Here is an 18,567-nt window from a genome sequence, read left to right as displayed (position 1 = left end):
TCTTGAACATGGAGCAGTTTTAACTCATGATTAATTAATACACACAAACCTCCACCGGCAACAGTCACAAGTTCAACACTGTGTTTATTCATTATAAACCAATACAGTTCATATAAAAAGGATAAGATGAGGTCTGAAATAAAACCGTTGTGGACGTAAACTAAATAGATCAGGTTATGTTCGTTCTCTTACCACACGATTCATAGCAGACTGGTTTAGCGCTCATTCACCCACCAACAACCCAATCTATTAATCTACACTCTGTGAAAGGTTTAAATGGAATTAATGCGGCTGACATCAATTTGTGCCAAGTGTTGCAAATATAGCGAGCTAGCATGCCATCCACAAGAGTTTTGTGCAATCTTATTAGATGGAGCCATCACCAGTCAACACTGTGACATGTGCACTTTTTTTTGTATAGGCTGTGTCAATCCTTGACCACCTGGAGGTAAACATTTTTAAGCTTTGCATGTACTGTAACAGGACTGAGCATCTTGACCAACACATTGCTTGGTTTCAAGCAAACGGCAGCATCATTGTGTCGTAGACGCTCAGCTGCTTCTTGAAAAGAAATGGACATTTGTGGGTATCAAGAGGTCAACAGGGAGCATTGTAGACTGTTTTAACAAGCTGCAAACCTCACTTGGAACTCAAAACACAACTTCTCCAAAATTGAAGGGTGGGTAAGTTACCAAGGAAACAGGATTTTCAGCAGGTATTGGTAGGGATGCAAATGAAACCGTCAAATGAATTACAGTATCTCCAGATATAAAATGCCCTTGGAATAGAATAGATCTGTTTGCCATGTTGCTGCAGGCCAACAGTGGTAAAGGCAATACTAGTGCAACTATTTCCATACTCACAGCACTGCAAAATAGAAGCAAACAATAAAACCACATTATTCCCATTCAGATCAGCCTCAAATTTCCAAAATTGTGGATCCCCCCCCCCTTCAAGATACAAAACAAATCAGCAGTGTGACCAGATCAAAAGGAATAATTTATAAAATAGTAATGTTATGGCTTTTTCTTTTTTTAACCAAGCCAAGATTGTTGTGTTATGGTAGGTAGGTGCGAGTAAAATTGCCAAGCCCTGCCACTTCAAGGAAAACTTCTCTTTTTTGGAATTTTGCCCATCATCCGCAATCCTTATGTGAGACATGAACACATACTGGATGTCTCTCTTTTCTGTGCGTTCTAATGAGACAGCTCATTACTGCACGTAACGGGAAACACATTCCGCCTATAAAGTTTTCTGCAAAAACAAAAAGTGCCAACAATGCTCAATTTACATATAATATCATCAACATTGTTATGCTGGTCAAACTACATTATTGGGGTACTGATACCTTGCCACACCAGACTGGCTTGCTACTAGACTAGGTTCACCACACACTCGCCCGCAGCATGTCAACGTCACTCTCTCGATGCCTACCACTACTAATGTTAGGCATTAGTACATGTTTTTATTTTTGAGTTTGGAAAAGTTAATGCTAGGAGTAGGCGTTTCTATATGAAATCAATGCGCCCAGGAAGGAACGTCCAGGAATGCTTACAAGGACCAAAATACTGTTATTACGTGCTATGAAGAACATACCCGGTACTACATGATCCATAACAGCATGTATATAAAACCATAAACCTTGTTGGAGGTGTGGTCTTTGCAGGCGGCATAGGTGAGTCTCTCTGCACATAAAAGAGAAAGACATGTGTTCATGTCTTACATAACAATTGCAGATGATGGGCAAAATTCCCAAAAAGGGCAGTTTTCCTTTAAAAACACACACAGGGAGCGGGGTTCTAGCAATAACTTAAATAGAAGTGCTTAAAATGTCAGTTCATAGAGCCCTTTCAAAAACACAAAAACTGCAATGCAGGAATCCCATCCCAACAGAAAAATGACCAGATGTAATGGTAATACTAATATTCATCCCATGGTTGAAAATGTGCAGTTTACATGAATGTTTCCTCCCTTACGAACATTTCTTCTTTGCTGGTCAGTGTCCCCCCCACGTCTGTGATCCACGACTGCCCTCTGTTTCAAGCCTGTCTGTGCTAGGAGAACACGCCGTCTCGGTCAGCATCCCCTCTCCATCTTTAGCCATGAGTACCTCCTCTTTTTTCCTGCGCTCCAATTCCCACTCCACAAAGGTGTCAAAGAGGCTAGGCCAGGCCTCATCCTCGCTGTAGTTGCTCAGATCGGGCCCGATAGCTTGGGTGAAGTTGAGGAACATGTTCCACGTGTCCCTCGAGATGCCGCGGACGCCTGATGGGTTCTCCGCCAGGAAGTCCAGCCAGTGCTCCAGGAGAGGAGGCGTGTCCTGGGTGAACACCAGGCGCCACAGTGCAATGGCAATGTCCCGCTGTAGCGAGCGCTGGCCCTCGTCTGCATCCAGGCCAAACTGGAAGGTGAAGCGGTACAGGTCCTTGAAGTTCTCCTCGCCTTGGGCATCCAGTAGCATGCAGGGGAAGCGGGAGCAGATACCTTCAAGGCTGTCTGCCTGGATTGCCTTGCAGCCCTCAACAAACTCCTTCCTAGTGAAGCAGACGAAAGACAGTAAGTCGGAATGATGTTGACAATTCACTTGAAACTACTGACAGTTGGTGCTTCTCCCCTGCACAGTACCACCTTTAAAAAAGTGCTGAGCTAATACAAATCAGAGAGGGGGAAGTCAACCATGACTCAAACGGAAGGTTCTTCTATTCAGCTGAAGTACACACTGACATTTGGCAGAAGTAGTGGTGGTGGTGGTGGTGATGGTGATGGTGGGGGCAATGCAAGATGCACTTCCACACAATGCAAAATATTAGCGTTGCGCAATTTTGTACAAAATGTGATGATAATCAGCAGGTAGAACCCGGGAACCCTGTTGAGCCTCAAAGGTCACACAATGAGCTTGATTTTTTTGCTCACCTTGTAAACTTGCACATGGTGGCTGCTTGAAACTTCCATGCGAGAACAAGCACACGGAATTCTGCCGGGTCCACACACAGGTCATTGCAGAACCTCTCCATGCCTTCCTCCAAGATGGCGTCTTCCTGCTCATCCTTGTAGCAACAAAACAGCTCCTCGATGTGCTTTATGGACAGCCCGTCTCTATCCGGACTCTCCTCCTTACGCAAGTCTCCCATTAACGCCGAAATAACGGGCGTCTCCACGGTAACCTCAAGGGCCTTTGTGCCATTCGACAGCTCGTTGCCGGGCTTGCTGCTGCTGTTCGGGACGCTGGGATCCTCCTTGTGGCCTCCGCCGCTACCCGCGCAGCTGCCTTTCTTGTGGTGAGACTTGGAACCGCTCTCCTTGTCGCCACTCTTGCTACCGAGCGAGGACGTCGGATTCTTGCACTTGGTGACACACTGGCCCATGTCTTCCTGCCTGGTCACCTGTCTGTCGATCCCCCTCACCTTCAGTCCCCGTCGGAACCACCTAGACGCCTCTGCTCTGGCCTGTCCAAATGTCTCAACATACCCTCAGGCCTAAGGTAGAGAACGATGTTAGCATGTTGCTCCATACTAGTCGGATGCATTTGGACAGTGAATAGAACTTCATTTACATACAGCCATTGTGGATTTGAAATAAAACAGATCAAGATGTGATTGAAGGGCCAACTTAATATAACTTAATATAAATGACATACTTTTGTGAAGGGTTTTTAAATTAATGTAGAAAGTCCATTCAGTGTGTGAATACTTTTTGATACAGTATAACTGTAATCACTCCAAAACACTTTAAAACTTAGAGGAACATCTAATAAAACACACCACCTGTGCCAAATATACCACGATCCAGGTCTTATACTGCCACTTGTAAAAACCCTAAAAATAAGAATCAGAGAGAGCAAACATAAAAATACACGATAATATAGACATTAGAAGTGAAAAGGTTGATAATGTGTAAAAAAAAAAAAAATATGGCCGGTTACTTACAAACTATTGCCTCAGATGGCATCAGCCAAAGATCACAGTCCCTTTCTGTGCTTTTCCATCATTGTGACCTTGACATCTGCAATGCTGAATGAAAAGAGACAGGGTCTTGTCATCATAAGCAGAAATCCAACCTGCAGGTCTATTTTTGTTGCAGACATGCTGCGATGGGACAAAGATGGTTCAACGCTCACCCGCCACAACTACTTTAGAACTCACACACTGTATAAAAAATGTCACTTGTAATAACAGGCACTGTTTTGGTTGATAGTGAGGTGGAAAATCGATATTTATTTGCCTTATTAAACATATCGTTACATCTATTAACTATACCAAAAATATCAACAAACTTCGTAGCACATTTTATGACGGATCCTGCCCCTGTACATTGCACAGACACGCTTTGATTACGGAAATACTATTCTGCATTGAGTCGAAGCTATTGCACTTGCCTTTCTATGGGCATGTACAGGCAAGTCTTCATTAAGTGCACTGGCCAGTGGAGCTCCACCTAACACAGCTAACATAAGCCCGGATAATTATGCAATTCAATTCAGAAAACGCATTCAAAACACGACACAGATGCTTTATTAATATAAATGTGAACCCCAAAGAGTCATTTTAACAAAGTTAGCGTTAGGTTCTTGAGGTAACGACTCCAGCGACGCAGTATTTTCGACCACAAACATAAATATTTCAACACTTTACCATATCAAATTGCATTTCAAGTCAAGCTATAACCGTTGCAGACATTATGCTATTTACAAACGAACTGTGTGGCCCTTAGCTAGCATAAAAGTTAGCTATCAGCTAAGCTAAGTCGTCCGATTAAAACACAAGAGAACTGTCTTAAAGAAACTCACCTTTTTGGAAAGCGCTATAGTGCGAAATAAAAACCAACATAGCAGAGAAAACAAAAGAAATGTTACACGTTTAAAGTACGGGCAGAAATAAATTGAGGCAAACTCGTCGCGTTAACTCACATTAGCTTGCCAAGCTAGCAGGCAGCTAAAAAGAATAACTTCAAAATGTACATCGATGGCAGCGCAATAAAAAAATACAATACATGGCTGAACCTAGACAGCGTCTTTAAACAATTTGTCTTCGATTATTGGTCGCTCTTCAAAAGGACTTAGGGGAGACTGACAAATTACAGCAGCCTATTTCTTTGTGCTTCCCCCTTTTAGTGGAGCTTCATCACGGGCATTTTCCTGCATCACTTCCTCCCTGTTCCAAGCACCCAACAGCTGATCTGCACCTCAGTGCTGCTGACGATTATCCTTTCATTCTAGGGGACGACAACGCTCGTAAATACGAAATTGCGGCCATAATGAAAAACTAAAAAAAAAACCAACACCAACGACTGAATGACATGATTAGTCGATGTCACATTCAAGAGCTTCTTAAGAAATTGATATACTGCCGCGCGATGTATCATTTTATACTACTACTAATGAATAAGCGTGAAATATAGCTATATTTAAACAATATTTTTTTCTGAAATAAACATGGAAACATTCTCTAATTTAAAAAGTGTGTCTATGCTATTTACTAAACATTTATAAGAGGGTCATTGGTGACGTCATCAAAACGCGACAGTCATAACAGCCGTCCTCACCAGCTTCACCAAACGAAGGAGCCCCAAACAAGCCACTTTCCAAAGGTAATTGTTTGGTTTGTCTGAAAACGCACTCTTTAAATTAAGATAATATGAATTACTCTCTTATTTCATTTAATTTCCATTAGAACTCGCACGTGTTCTGATGTGGTTTGACATTTGTGCGTGTCGGCTTTAAGATGTAAATTTCAGTATCGTGTAATGTACCATATAAGTAACATCGTACATTAACTATGAAAGTTTTCAAAACAATAGCCATTGTAAAATTACACAAAACAGGTTTCATAAATGTCAGTCACATAATAAGCACGAGTATGATGGCAGTCATGAAGGTTTTAGCGACATCTAGCGCATGGTTGGGAGATTGTTCAAGAGACAATGACAAGACATTGTGCAAAAGTTCATTTTCTTTCGTAATATCATTCAAATTTTGAAACCTTCATATGTTATAGGTTCATTCTCCATGCACTAAAGTATTCAACACTTTTTTTTGTCTTAAATTAGATTTTTAAGGCATACAGCTCAAGAAAACCCCCAAATCCATGTGTATTAGAATATTCTAACAACACTACATGCTTCCATCTGCTGAAAACCTTTTTGGAGACACTTGGTGTTTGTGATTCTGTCCAGATGACAGCCTCTACTCAAAGGACAGTATTGTCGTTGTACATGCGAGTCTTTCGCATCGCTCAAACCTGGCAAGCACACAGTGGAGTGGCAAGTGACACGCTGACTGAGAGGAAATACATACGTCAGGAGGCACGCACTTTGTTCAGACAGAACCAGCAGGTAAGAGCAATCTATGCACGGCCACAGAAACAAAACCAGTAGCCGGTTTTGACTAATCATATGCTGTGTTTGCTACTTTTGAGGTGACGGATCAAGAAACCATAAAAAGATGTATTGAAGAATGTGAAGCAAGGATAGAACTAGGTAAGAAAAGGGGCACATTTTCCCCTAATCATATATATAGTATATATTATAGGGACATTTGGAGAATTTTCTGACTTCATTGAAACAACTGATCATACTATACTTCTTAAATAAAAAAACTGAGCAAATAAGGAATCAGAGGTGTTGCATTTGAACGGGTTGTCTGATAATTATCCCGATATCAGCATAAAAATGTGATATCCCTAATTGAAACTATATTTGTATGTAACAAACTGTTTACTGTTTTGTTTTCTCTCACAGGTCTACATTACAAGAACCCATACCCAAGGGCTGTAAGTGACATTTTTTGTTTCTTTCACACCCGTGCACAAAGTTCCAGTGTGACTGTTCAATCCCCTCCCCGCAGACCTACCTCCCACCAATGGGACTGGCCACTCAGAAAGGCAGAAAGCTGCGAACGCAGCAACGCCTGAGGAAGCAGGCCAAGCCAATTTACTTAAAGTCACATGATGAGACCTGATGCTCCTCCATCACCGCTGAGTGTTCATGTTACAGAAGAAATGGAAAAACTAAAGTGCCATCACGAGATGATCTCATGGGGCTGATGTATCGCCGCCACACACGGACCACGCTTCATTCATGATAAAGACACTTGTATATTATCTTTTTAACATTCTTTAAAATGTTGTGCAATTCAAGAGCTTTTGTATAGTCACCATTTATTATTTTGTATGTTTTTTTAAAGGCTGAAGTCAATCTGCAAAATAGGTATATGTCGTTATTAGAAAATAGGAAGAATATGTAAATTCACAGAAAAAGAACTATTTGGGGATGCACTTAAAAAACACTCAGAATACAGTTAGTATTACAAAATATAAAGATGTCATTTTAAAAAGGTAATAATTACGTGAGAATAAAGTCATTCAATTCAAATTAAAATCTTCATGAGAAATTATTTGGAATTCCATGCCAATATAGTGAGCATAAATGGTTACTTGCATTACTAAGATTCTTCCTGGACTTTGGTTTCAGTTATTACAAATCCAATGAAGTAATATAAAATTTAAAATAAAAATAAAAATTTGTGGTTTGTGTCTTTTTTACCAAAATATCTTTTCCGGGGAAATACAGGCTTTAGAAACTGGAAAATCACTTACGGTACATAAAAGCGTCCAACAATAGCAGTAATGTGACTGACCAGCAGATGGGGTCAGCGAGTCATTGTAATATTTATGTATACTATGTATTGGAGTGTTGATTAGCCACCATCCTCACCAGGGTCGCATTCAATAAAGGTTTCTAGGACAAAAAGATACGCAATATAGAATTTGACACATAAATTCAACACTCATTAGGCCAGTATTTTTTTTTCAACCACAGCATGTTTTTTTTTTACATTGGAAAAATCATGGGGCACACTATACTAAGTCTATTGGAGGAACGAGGCAATCAAGTACGTGTTGCCACACGGACGGATATTACATTGCTCTGCCAGTCTTTACACCACTGACACTCGACAATGCCATAATGTTTGCAGAAAATTATCAATAAATGTTCATGTTAAAAAATGATATTGGATAGTTCCTCACTAGTGTGTTGAAAATCACCGCATTAGTCTACCATATTTTGTTAGTTTAAAGAAACACAAAAAAACATAAAATGTCTGTTGAAGGGGACCTATCGTGCTTTTTTCCCCACTTTTCTAACCTATAAATCTAATTAGAATGTTGTATTCTTGTGTTAAATTATGCCAAAGTTTCAGATAATGAATTTTGCACATTTGTAAGTGAGCCCTAAAAGAAGTTTAGGATGGTTTAAAATACTCTGGTTTCAAAAGGCGTGGTAAAACTGCCCATTTGTGATGTCATAGAGGGGCGGACTTCCTTGTATGGTTCATAGTTAGGAAGCGCTTTGGGCGTGTGACCAATCACAGTATAGTGGAATGAATGAAAACAGACCGTTTTGGCAGGAAGAACAAATCAAAGGAAATACAACTGGAATAGGTGCATATTCCAGAATATCTAGATATCGTTCTGTGTGGGTTATTGTGTGTAGCTGCTCTATAGAAGTCCCCAACTCAATACAAAGGGTCAAAAAATGAGAACCAAAATAGTTAGATACTACCCATTAAGTATGTTTGTTTAAATTGCAATTTACCCTACATTGTTAAAGTAAATAAATGGTAATGGTAATGGTTTAATTTCATTTGAACATGCATCAGATTACAATTGAATGCATCACATAATCAGTTCCCAGTTCCACATGTCCAAAAGGAGTAGGAAGAAGCAAAGTTTATGAAATCCTACCCCTCTATCGGGTACTTTTACAATCAGTAACTGTTACATTTGTTCACTTCCTGCTTTCCTAATATGGTTTAAGGGTTTTTTGTGTTTTTTTTTTTGTCACGTACCAAAGTACGGGGTTGATATGACCATCCAATGACATAATGGGTACCATAGTAAGTGTCAATATAGTGATATATATAGCACATCATGACTGGTTCAAGACTCTTCATCCTTGTATTTATAAATGGAAAAACAGATGCACAAATGCTCAAAATATATGCCTCAAAGCCGAAGTATGACCCATTTTTGCCTCCTTAAGACTAGACCATAGGCACTAAAGCCTTTAGGGTATAAATATAGATATTTCAAGAGTCACCTGACAGCATTATGCCAGTACGGGTATGATAAATATACTACAAAAAAGGAAAACACCATCCCTAGAAAGGGAAGCATGATCTATCATCAAGCCCCTTCAAGCCCACCACTCTGTGTGCATTATTTAGGGGATTCAGAGAGAGACACCCCGGGGGAAATATGGTGGAACAAGAAGAACCAAAAAAAAAAAAAAAAAAAAAAAGACAAGAGTGAAAAATAATGCAGGAAGTGGCCAGCTAATGTGAAGTTCTGATAAGGTAATTAGAAGCCTGTAAATAGAGAGCCTGTCTCCTCACCTTTCCACCTTCATCATTTCAATGCAGGTCACATTCTTCACCGTACTTGAAGCCGTCGTTAATTAAATATCAAATTTGCTTTCACTTTATGATGCTACACATGCAATGATATCTAAATATTGCAGTGCAAGGTTGATACAGCTTTTGTATTTTTTCCAATTTGTAGCAATACATAACGTGCAACACGTAGGAATGTTCCATAGTGGCTTTTTTCAGACCTTCACCCGCTCTGCTTTGTATCAAGTCCTTGTCTTCCTGACACAGTCCACATGATTACCGTAATGCACAGAAAAATAGTAACTACTAATAGTAACTACTCTAACATGCTTGTGTAAATGCGATGAAGAAGGTGTGTAGAGTTGTTTAACAAGGAGACATCCAACTGTGGTGTTGGGTCACAAGGGTGGCTGCTCCTGGGTAACTCGAAGAAGCCATCAAATATTTAGCGGTCTTCCTATTCGTGATCAAGGTATGTAAACAAACATATTATCTGAAAAGCTTTCTTCGGCTTTTTTTTCAAGATATACATGTTTTTTGCATTCGCATTAGCAACATATACACAAAGGGACATTATTATTGCAGTGTGTGTAAATAAGTTATTTTGGTCTGTTTTACTACTTGGTTTGTAAACACACAGGGAAGCATTCCGACGAAGGCGTCAGTACAATTAAATTAAAGTGATCAAGCACATTTCTTTAATTGTGAAGCTGTATGGAAAACTCATTAAAGGGGCAGATGAATAATGGAGCAGGGCGTGTTGGGGTTGTGCTAGCTTAGTTTACATCTTCGCTGGACCGAGCGCCATTGTTGCTCCTGGTGGGTTTGGGGGCTGACAGAGAGGAGAGAGTGGGAGGGGGGCTGGCAGTGAAAGTGAAGAGGGGCGGCCAGTGCCAGCCTCATCAGGCAAAAATGGAAAAAAGGCTTGGGTAGCCAGAAAGCAAGCAGCGGGCACGATGGCTGGCAGGTATTACAGGAAAGATAACCTTTCTCATTGTAAGTGGTGGAAAAAAAACAGTGGCTAATGCAATGTGATAGGCTTCCTCTTGTACATAGACAATGTACCTCAGGATTTCAAAGTACTTAGTTGTAATTCATCCACATTTGGGCATGTATGTATGTATGTATGTAGTCAAAGCAAACACTGCCACTTTGTTACATGAAATTGCATTTATTTATTTGTTTTTTGTCCAATTTCATATCCGCTTGTTGCCATGTCAATGTAATCGGCCCAGGGCCTTCAGAATCAGGATTGCTGGCCCATGTCATATTAGAAACACAACTAGAAACAGAGCTGTATTTTTTTAACAAATCGGATTTCAGATTCACGGCTGCACGGCGGTCGAGTGGTTAGCGCGCAGACCTCAACCTCGGCCATCTCTGTGTGGAGTGAATGAATATTACATTTTAGGGCTGCACGGTGAACAAGTGGTTAGCACACAGGCCTCACAGGTAGGAGACCCGAGTTCAATTCCACTCTCGGGCACCAAAATCCTGATTGATTGTTAACGGATTCATGGGCGTCCTTTACTTTTCTTCTTTTCTGGTAAAGTGGTTGTCTTTCAGATTCACCTCTCAAGGCCGTCTAGGATTCTGACACTGATGTCAGCGTTTTCCCGATCTCTGACGGGTTGATGTCGACCAGCTTCTTCGAGAAGTGTTTGTACCAAGTTGTGGACTCCTGTAGAGCAGCTACACACAATAACCCACACAGGAAACTTTCTAGATCTTCCAGAAGGTGCACCTATTCCAGCTGTATTTCCTCGGAGTTCCAAAATATTCAGTTTTCATTTATTCCAAAAACATGCTAGGTTAATTAGCCACTCCAAATTGTCCATAGATATGAATGTGAGTGTGAATGGTTGTTTGCCTATATGTGCCCTGTGATTGGCTGACCACCAGTCCAGGGTGTGACATGGACATTATATCTCTCTTTTCCGTGTGTTCTAAAGATATTAAAACAGATAAAAAGAGACAACATGTAATACAGCATTTTACTTTAAGCATTTTGGTCCCTTTAAGGATTACTGGAACGTCCCTCCTGAATGTGAGTGTGAATGGTTGTTTGTCTATATGTGCCCTGTGATTGGCTGGCCACCAGTCCAGGGTGTGACATGGACATTATATCTCTCTTTTCTGTGTGTTCTAAAGATATTAAAACAGATAAAAGAAGACATGTAATACAGCATTTTGCTTTAAGCATTTTGGTCCCTTTAAGGATTACTGGAACGTCCCTCCTGAATGTGAGTGTGAATGGTTGTTTGTCTATATGTGCCCTGTGATTGGCTGGCCACCAGTCCAGGGTGTACCCCGCCTCTCGCCTGAAGACAGCTGGGATAGGCTCCAGCACCCCCGCGACCCTCATGAGGATAAGCGGTAGAAAATGAATTAATAAATAAATGAATGAATGAATGAACACACAGAAATATGAAGTGCGACACGTCCACTTCACCAGCTATACATCTTCCTCCAAGGTGTCAGGGCGCATCTGGAAGTGTAAATTAATCATCTCAGGTCGAGGAAAGTGTGATCATCTGCACATTCTTTTCCATATCCTTGTTACGAGAAACAAGGCATGAACGTGCTGGTCTAATTTTAGAGTCTATACAGTAAAAATGTTGTCAAGAGCTGATGGGAAGTACGAATGAACCTCAATTTGGGTTCACAGTGAGTCCGTGTCGGTGCAGCAAGTAATCTGTCCCGAAAACAATGGTCGCCGGGTGGCAGATGAGTCATTTTTGAGAGTGACTGCGCGGCGCCGAGAGAGCAGACAAAGAGAAAACACTCACCACAAGTAGGAAGGCTGACGATTCACGGGAGCGGCTCAGCGTTTCAGTCACTATGAGCTCGGCTTTCATATTTCAACACATTGTTTGTCCTCGCAGCCTCAAAAGTGGGCCTGCTTTTCACAAAGAGCTGGTTATGTTATTATAATGGATGACTACATTATGAGAAACACGTTTCATTAGAAGCAAAAAGAGCAGATATTCAACATTTTAAATTGCTTGGAAGCCAATTTTTTACTTTAAAATTACACTTCATGATGTGCTATACATATCACTGTATTGACAGTTACTATGGTAACCATTATGTCATTGGATGCTCATATCACCTCCTACTTTGGTACATGACAAAAATAAAAATACTTAAACTATATTAGGAAAGTGGCGGCACGGTGGTCAAGTGGTTAGCACACAGGCCTCACAGCTAGGAGACCCGAGTTCAATTCCACTCTCGGCCATCTCTGTGTGGAGTTTGCATGTTCTTGCCGTGCTTGCGAGGGTTTTTTCCGGGTACTCCGGTTTCCTCACACATTCCAAAAACATTCCATAGGTATGAATGTGAGTGTGAATGGTTGTTTGTCTATATGTGCTCTGTGATTGGCTGGCCACCAATCCAAGGTGTACCCCGCCTCTTCCCCGAAGACAGCTGGGATAGGCTCCAGCCTATCAGACCTTGATGAGGATTAGCGGTAGAAAATGAATATTACATTTTAATGCTGCATGGTGGACAAGTGGTTAGCACACAGGCCTCACAGCTAGGAGACCCGAGTTCAATTCCACTCTCGGCCATCTCTGTGTGGAGTTTGCATGTTCTCGCCGTGCATGCGTGGGTTTTCTCCGGGTACTCCGGTTTCCTCCCACATTCCAAAAACATGCTAGGTTAATTAGCCACTCCAAATTGTCCATAGTTATGAATGTGAGTGTGAATGGTTGTTTGTATACTGACCTCTGAAAACCTCTCTCCTTCCCTTGCAACACCTATTCCAGTGTGTATTATTAGTGTATTTTGTGTGTTCTGTGTATATGTAGGTATAATTTAGGTTTAATTTGCAACATACACTACAGATATATGAACAAAATAACCCGAAGACCACCTGTGGAGCTTTAAAACAGAGTACTTCCCTTGCACCTCCTATTGTACCGTTGAAGACAGTCAAGGTTAAAATAAATCCAGACTGTTTGGATATGGCACTAAAGGCAGACCAGATGAGCATTTAACCCACGTGACCCATCTTTAATTCAACTTCACCGTGACCCCGCAAAATAACGGAAGTCCTGCTGTACTTGGGGACTCTCGTTTCCTTCACAGCACAGCGGTTACTTTATTGGACAGCCGCACACTCAGCAGTCCTGAGGTCTATAAAAGCACTTTATCATTCCTTAGGGAGGAGGTTTGAGCAAACAGAAAGTGACGCTCCATTTTTGGAGGAATAAATAAAAAAATAAATAAGGTAAGGGAAGAAACGACATTTGTCTGACACAGTTAAGTGAAACTGGTCGATTGTCCCGGCAGGGGCACGACTTTGGTAATGCTGGATTGCTCTTCATTGAATCCAAAAGCTCCTTGAAGAATTCCAGGGTATTTCCAAGATGTTGAAGAAAGTGATTAAAAATGACACAAACAATTAGCGCCTAACGCTCAAAATTACGAGTGCACCTGAACGCCTCAAAGTGCGCGGCTACAGGAAGCAAGAAGAAGAAAGTTGTTCCTTGCTCTGTGTGCATCATATCAACAAATAAGTAAGTCTGAATGATGACGTGGTGTTTTATCTTGAACATTTCATTCATATTGGTGTTCCAATTAATCTCTGCATGATCAAAAGGGTCAGAACTAGCTAACTGTTGTCAGTATTGCACTTGTAAATCACATCAAATACGCCCAAAAACCACTTGTTGCTTATACATCAGTAAGACAATGTTACAAAATGTTCTACTTCTAACAGATATCAATGTTAAACAAACATTTGGACAGATACCGCTTTATCTTGTTTATCTGTATTTCTGTTAAGCACATATTTTATGTAGACTGGATTTGATGGAGGTCTCACGTTTCAAGATGGCGCCGCCCAAGTGCAAGCTAGTTACACAGCTCCGTGTCGCCTGCAGCGTTTTTAGTGTTTAATTGTGCTTTATTCATTACTTCCTTATTGTTTTGTGCCATATCGACCACTTAAGCAGGTGTGCATCTTATTACCCTAGTAGCTTGCCGCTTGCTCCATTGTTGACACTCAGGAGCAGCTGTTAGCAGCTGTTAGCATCCCGTCGCTACGTCCAATGATCAGATATCCCTGAAGAAATATGGAGGTGGAGGGCCTGCATAGCGGGAGTGAACATTGAAAAAACAATGTATTAAGGTCTTCAAGGACAGCATCAACCATGTTGGAAGCGCTAACGGCGCTAATGACGCTAACGCCGCTAGTGCTGCAGAGTTGACACGTGACTTCTTGCACACACCAATTAACCCTTAGATGCATAAGTGGGTCAAAAATGACCCGGTCAGGTTGTTTTCTTGAAATATCTTCGTAATTAATTTTTTTGATCATTTCATATTCCAGGTACGCCTGTCGCCCAAAGACAGCTGGGATAGGCTCCAGCATCCCCCGCGACCCTAGTGAGGAAAAGCAATAGAAAATGAATGAATATTCCAGGTATTCCTTAAGAAATATGTTTTTCATATCATGCCGTTCACATTTTTAACTTATCTTTTATACATTTTAAGAAATTTTTGTTTTTGTGTTACTACCCCAACCTTCCATAAGTGGGTCAAAAATGACCCGGTCAGGTTGTTTTCTTGAAATATCTTTGTAATGAAAATATTTTTATTATTTCATATTCCAGGTATTCCTCAAAAATCATATTTTTGATATCATGCCATTCACATTTTTAACTTACCTTTATGCAACACACAATGGATCCTCACATTTTCTATTGTTGTAATGGGTCATTTTCTTTTTCAAAGATGAAAAAAAGTGAAAAATTAACATGTTTCTAACATGGAATCATTCTTGTGTGGTCCTAAATATAATACTAAATATCATACAAGTGATTATTCCTAACCAAAATGGCAAAATTGGCATAAAAACACATTGATTCTAGTATGGGTGATTTTTGACCTACTTATGGTATGATATATAAAGATATAGTCAAATATGTTGGATTATTTGTAGTCCTGGGCCCATCAAGCCCCTGTTCATGATGTGTTTACAGCACAATATGTCTTAGACTGCACAGCGTCTCGTATTGATCACGTGATTGATTGCTGTTGGGTTTTGTTGAGTGCCTCCCTTACAAATGTGTCTGTGCATGCACATCCCCGGTCAGTAAGCATTAGCAATGTAAATACAGTCAATCATCACCAACTTGGATTATTTTACAGATTTGGCTTTTCTCTTTTTGTATTTCACTATTTTACACACATCCATTTAAAGCATAGAAGCCTTTCTGCAGCACATAAGTGAACCAAAAGCCTCACAATCGGGGGACGGGGGGGGGGGGGGGGGGGTGGGGGGGTTGGCGAAACAAAGCCCTGGAGGGTAGAGTGTTTGGAGGTGATAAAAAAAAAAAGCATAGGTGATGATACAGAGCGAGGGCAGTCAGAGGCCGCTGATCGCTCTCTCAGTGCAACCACACCCGCTTGCTCGGCAGACAATTACAGTAATTAGAGGAACGTCTACAGCGGCTGGAAGATTAAATGCTCAATTTGCTGGCAGCTAAGATAGCTCATGTTGTCTTCACACGGAGAAGTAAATGTTTTAAGATGGAACATTGGCATGAATAATATTGAACGATACAATCCATACATTCATTTTCTACACCGCTTATCCTCATTGGGTTTACGGGCATGCTTGAGCCTATCCCAGCTGTCTTCGGACGAGAGGCGGGGTACACCCTGGACTGGTGGCCAGCCAATCACAGGGCACATATAGACAAACAACCATTCACACTCACATTCATACCAATGGACAATTTGGAGTCGCCAATTAACCTAGCATGTTTTTGGAATGTGGGAGGAAACCGGAGTACCCGGAATCGAACTCGGGTCTCCTAACTGTGTGGCCTGCATGCTAACCACTCATCCGCCAAAACCCAAAAAGTGAAAAAAGACCCCCAATCCCAAGCTTTTCCTTCATTCATTTTCTACCGCTTACCCTCACAAGGGTCGCGGGGGGTGATGGAGCCTATCCCAGCTGTCTTCGGGCGAGAGGCGGGGTCCACCCTGGACTGGTGGCCAGCCAATCACAGGGCACATATAGACAAACAACCATTCACACTCACATTCATACCTATGGACAATTTGGAGTGGCCAATTAACCTAGCATGTTTTTGGAATGTGGGAGGAAACCGGAGTACACGGAATCGAACTCGGGTCTCCTAGCTGTGTGGCCTGCATGCTAACCACTCATCCGCTAACCACTCATCTGCCACCACCCAAAAAGTGAAAAAAGACCCCCAATCCCAAGCTTTTCATTCATTCATTTTCTACCGCTTATCCTCACGAGGGTCGCGGGGGTGGGGGTGGCGGGGGTGCTGGAGCCTATCCCAGCTGTCTTCGGGCAAGAGGCAGGGTACACCCTGGACTGGTGGCCAGCCAATCACAGGGCACATATAGACAAACAACCATTCACACTCACATTCATACCTATGGACAATTTGGAGTGGCCAATTAACCTAGCATGTTTTTGGAATGTGGGAGGAAACCGGAGTACCCGGAGAAAACCCAAGTAGTTCAAGTGCCTTCAAGTACCCCCGTGGGGGCTGGTACCCCCATTTGAGAACCAGTGACATTATTCGCTATGGGGGAAAATGTATTTTAAATATGAACAAAGTCCATATGTGCAGAATTCGATGGTGGCTAAGGGCTAACTTGTCAGGATGGATAGTCCTGATTTAATGGGCACACATGAATAGAATGGAGAAAATGGTAATGTTGCAAAAACATGACATTAAATTCTCCTGTGTGCAATGTAGAGTATAGGTTACATGTGAGGACAAAACCTCCGAGGGTGTCCTCGGGTCCTGGACTTACTGATGAGTGTATTGTCACGTTAATAAGAGCCTCCCCCTCATTTAGTGTAATAGAGAAGACAGGTGACTGTCAGCTTGCACCTCTTCTGAGGGCCTAACGGTGACATGAGGGCTCTTTACTGTAATGAGAGCGCTCGCCTCCCAGTGTCTCCCCAGTTGGATAATGTGGAGACCGCAAAGCTTTCCGCTTTAATGGCCGAGGATTAGATGAACTTAAGCTAAATGTTACATAAGTTTGCCTCCCTCGTGACTCCTACATTGACACTACTAAGTTCTCTTTCCAGGAAAGGTTAGTAAAAGCCCCACATTTTCGAAAACAATATTGAAAAAAAAAGTAATTAATTCATTCATTTTCTACTAAATTCTAATTTCTAAATTCAGTCTTGTATAAAAAGCTACAAACCTTAATCCATATAATAATATACATTAATTCATTCATTTTCTACCGCTTTTTCTTCACAATGGTCGCAGGGGTGCTGGAGCCTATCCCAGCTGTGTTCGGGCGAGAAGCGGGGTACACCCTGGACTGGTGGCCAGCCAATCACAGGGCACATATAGACAAACAACCATTCACACTCACATTCATACCTATGGACAATTTGGAGTCTCCAATTAACCTAGCATGTTTTTGGAATAAATGAAATCTGAATATTTTGGAACTCCAAGGAAATACAGCTGGAATAGGTGCACCTTCTGGAAGATCTAGAAAGTGTTTTGCGCGGGTTATTGTGTGTAGCTGCTCTACAGGAGTCCACAACTTGGTACAAACACTTCTCAAAGAAGGTGGTCGACATCAACCCGTCAGAGATCGGGAAAACGCTGACATCAGTGTCACCATGCTAGACGGCCTTGAGAGGTGAATCTGAAAGACAACCACTTTACCAGAAAAGAAGAAAACTAAAGGACGTCCATAACAATCAATCGGGATCAGGTTTAAGGTTCAAGCCCCTTTTAAAAAGTCCATAAACAGACCTCACAAATAACGGATTATTGGACAAAAATTCCCCCAGACACTTCCATGCAGAGTGCTCCATTACTCTATCTTATGTAACACACAACAAAGGTGTTTTGTTGTACTATGGTGAGTTTCATCCTCACCGCGTAGTTCCCACATAAAGATGGCTGACTTTTAATAATTTCACACAGCCTCACAGTCTACTTCTCACTTCTCTGTCCACACGCCCACACTGAGAGCTGTTAGAGAGGGACGACTTTTTTTTTTATAGCAGAGTGAGATGTCACAGGGTCAGTCACCCCACCAAACACACACACACACACACACACACACACATAGTCTTATCCCTTCCAGCATTTCAGTGACAAGATCAGGGGAGCGTCATCCTTGTAAACAGAAGGCATGATCCCCCTTGG

The 18,567-nt window shown here is 41.6% G+C and overlaps 2 protein-coding genes across 2 annotated transcripts; one reads left to right on the top strand and one right to left on the bottom strand.

Moving 5' to 3' along the window:
• Positions 1-57: 57 nt before the first annotated feature.
• On the bottom strand, positions 58-5,341 carry dcun1d3 (defective in cullin neddylation 1 domain containing 3). Its single transcript, XM_058061673.2, has 6 exons — positions 4,907-5,341; positions 4,787-4,800; positions 3,927-4,010; positions 3,765-3,815; positions 2,914-3,476; positions 58-2,534 (listed from the first exon to the last, which is right to left on the bottom strand). The coding sequence occupies exons 5-6, from the start codon at positions 3,363-3,365 to the stop codon at positions 1,997-1,999; spliced, it is 990 nt and encodes a 329-aa protein (XP_057917656.2). The 5' UTR covers positions 3,366-3,476; positions 3,765-3,815; positions 3,927-4,010; positions 4,787-4,800; positions 4,907-5,341; the 3' UTR covers positions 58-1,996.
• Positions 5,342-5,467: 126 nt separating this feature from the next.
• Positions 5,468-7,805, top strand: lyrm1 (LYR motif containing 1). The gene is made up of 5 exons (XM_058061674.2): positions 5,468-5,586; positions 6,172-6,330; positions 6,414-6,474; positions 6,736-6,767; positions 6,842-7,805. The coding sequence occupies exons 2-5, from the start codon at positions 6,172-6,174 to the stop codon at positions 6,953-6,955; spliced, it is 366 nt and encodes a 121-aa protein (XP_057917657.2). The 5' UTR covers positions 5,468-5,586; the 3' UTR covers positions 6,956-7,805.
• Positions 7,806-18,567: the final 10,762 nt, after the last annotated feature.

This window comes from Doryrhamphus excisus, linkage group LG2 (assembly GCF_037039965.1).
Source record: "Doryrhamphus excisus strain RoL-2023G ecotype Guam linkage group LG2, RoL_Dexc_Guam_v1.1, whole genome shotgun sequence".
NCBI classification, from domain to species: domain Eukaryota; kingdom Metazoa; phylum Chordata; class Actinopteri; order Syngnathiformes; family Syngnathidae; genus Doryrhamphus; species Doryrhamphus excisus.
The sequence above is the reverse complement of the archived record's forward strand: the minus strand, read 5'-3'. Positions and strand labels throughout refer to the sequence as shown.

Excerpts from the sequence above, each read along its gene's own strand:
- lyrm1 (XM_058061674.2), top strand. The coding sequence starts at position 6,172 with ATGACAGCCTCTACTCAAAGGACAGTATTGTCGTTGTACATGCGAGTC. Across the intron at positions 6,331-6,413 it reads TGTTCAGACAGAACCAGCAG|GTGACGGATCAAGAAACCAT; the intron begins GTAAGAGCAATC and ends GCTACTTTTGAG. Across the intron at positions 6,768-6,841 it reads AGAACCCATACCCAAGGGCT|ACCTACCTCCCACCAATGGG; the intron begins GTAAGTGACATT and ends CCCTCCCCGCAG.
- dcun1d3 (XM_058061673.2), bottom strand. The coding sequence starts at position 3,365 with ATGGGCCAGTGTGTCACCAAGTGCAAGAATCCGACGTCCTCGCTCGGT. Across the intron at positions 2,535-2,913 it reads ACCATGTGCAAGTTTACAAG|GAAGGAGTTTGTTGAGGGCT; the intron begins GTGAGCAAAAAA and ends CTGCTTCACTAG.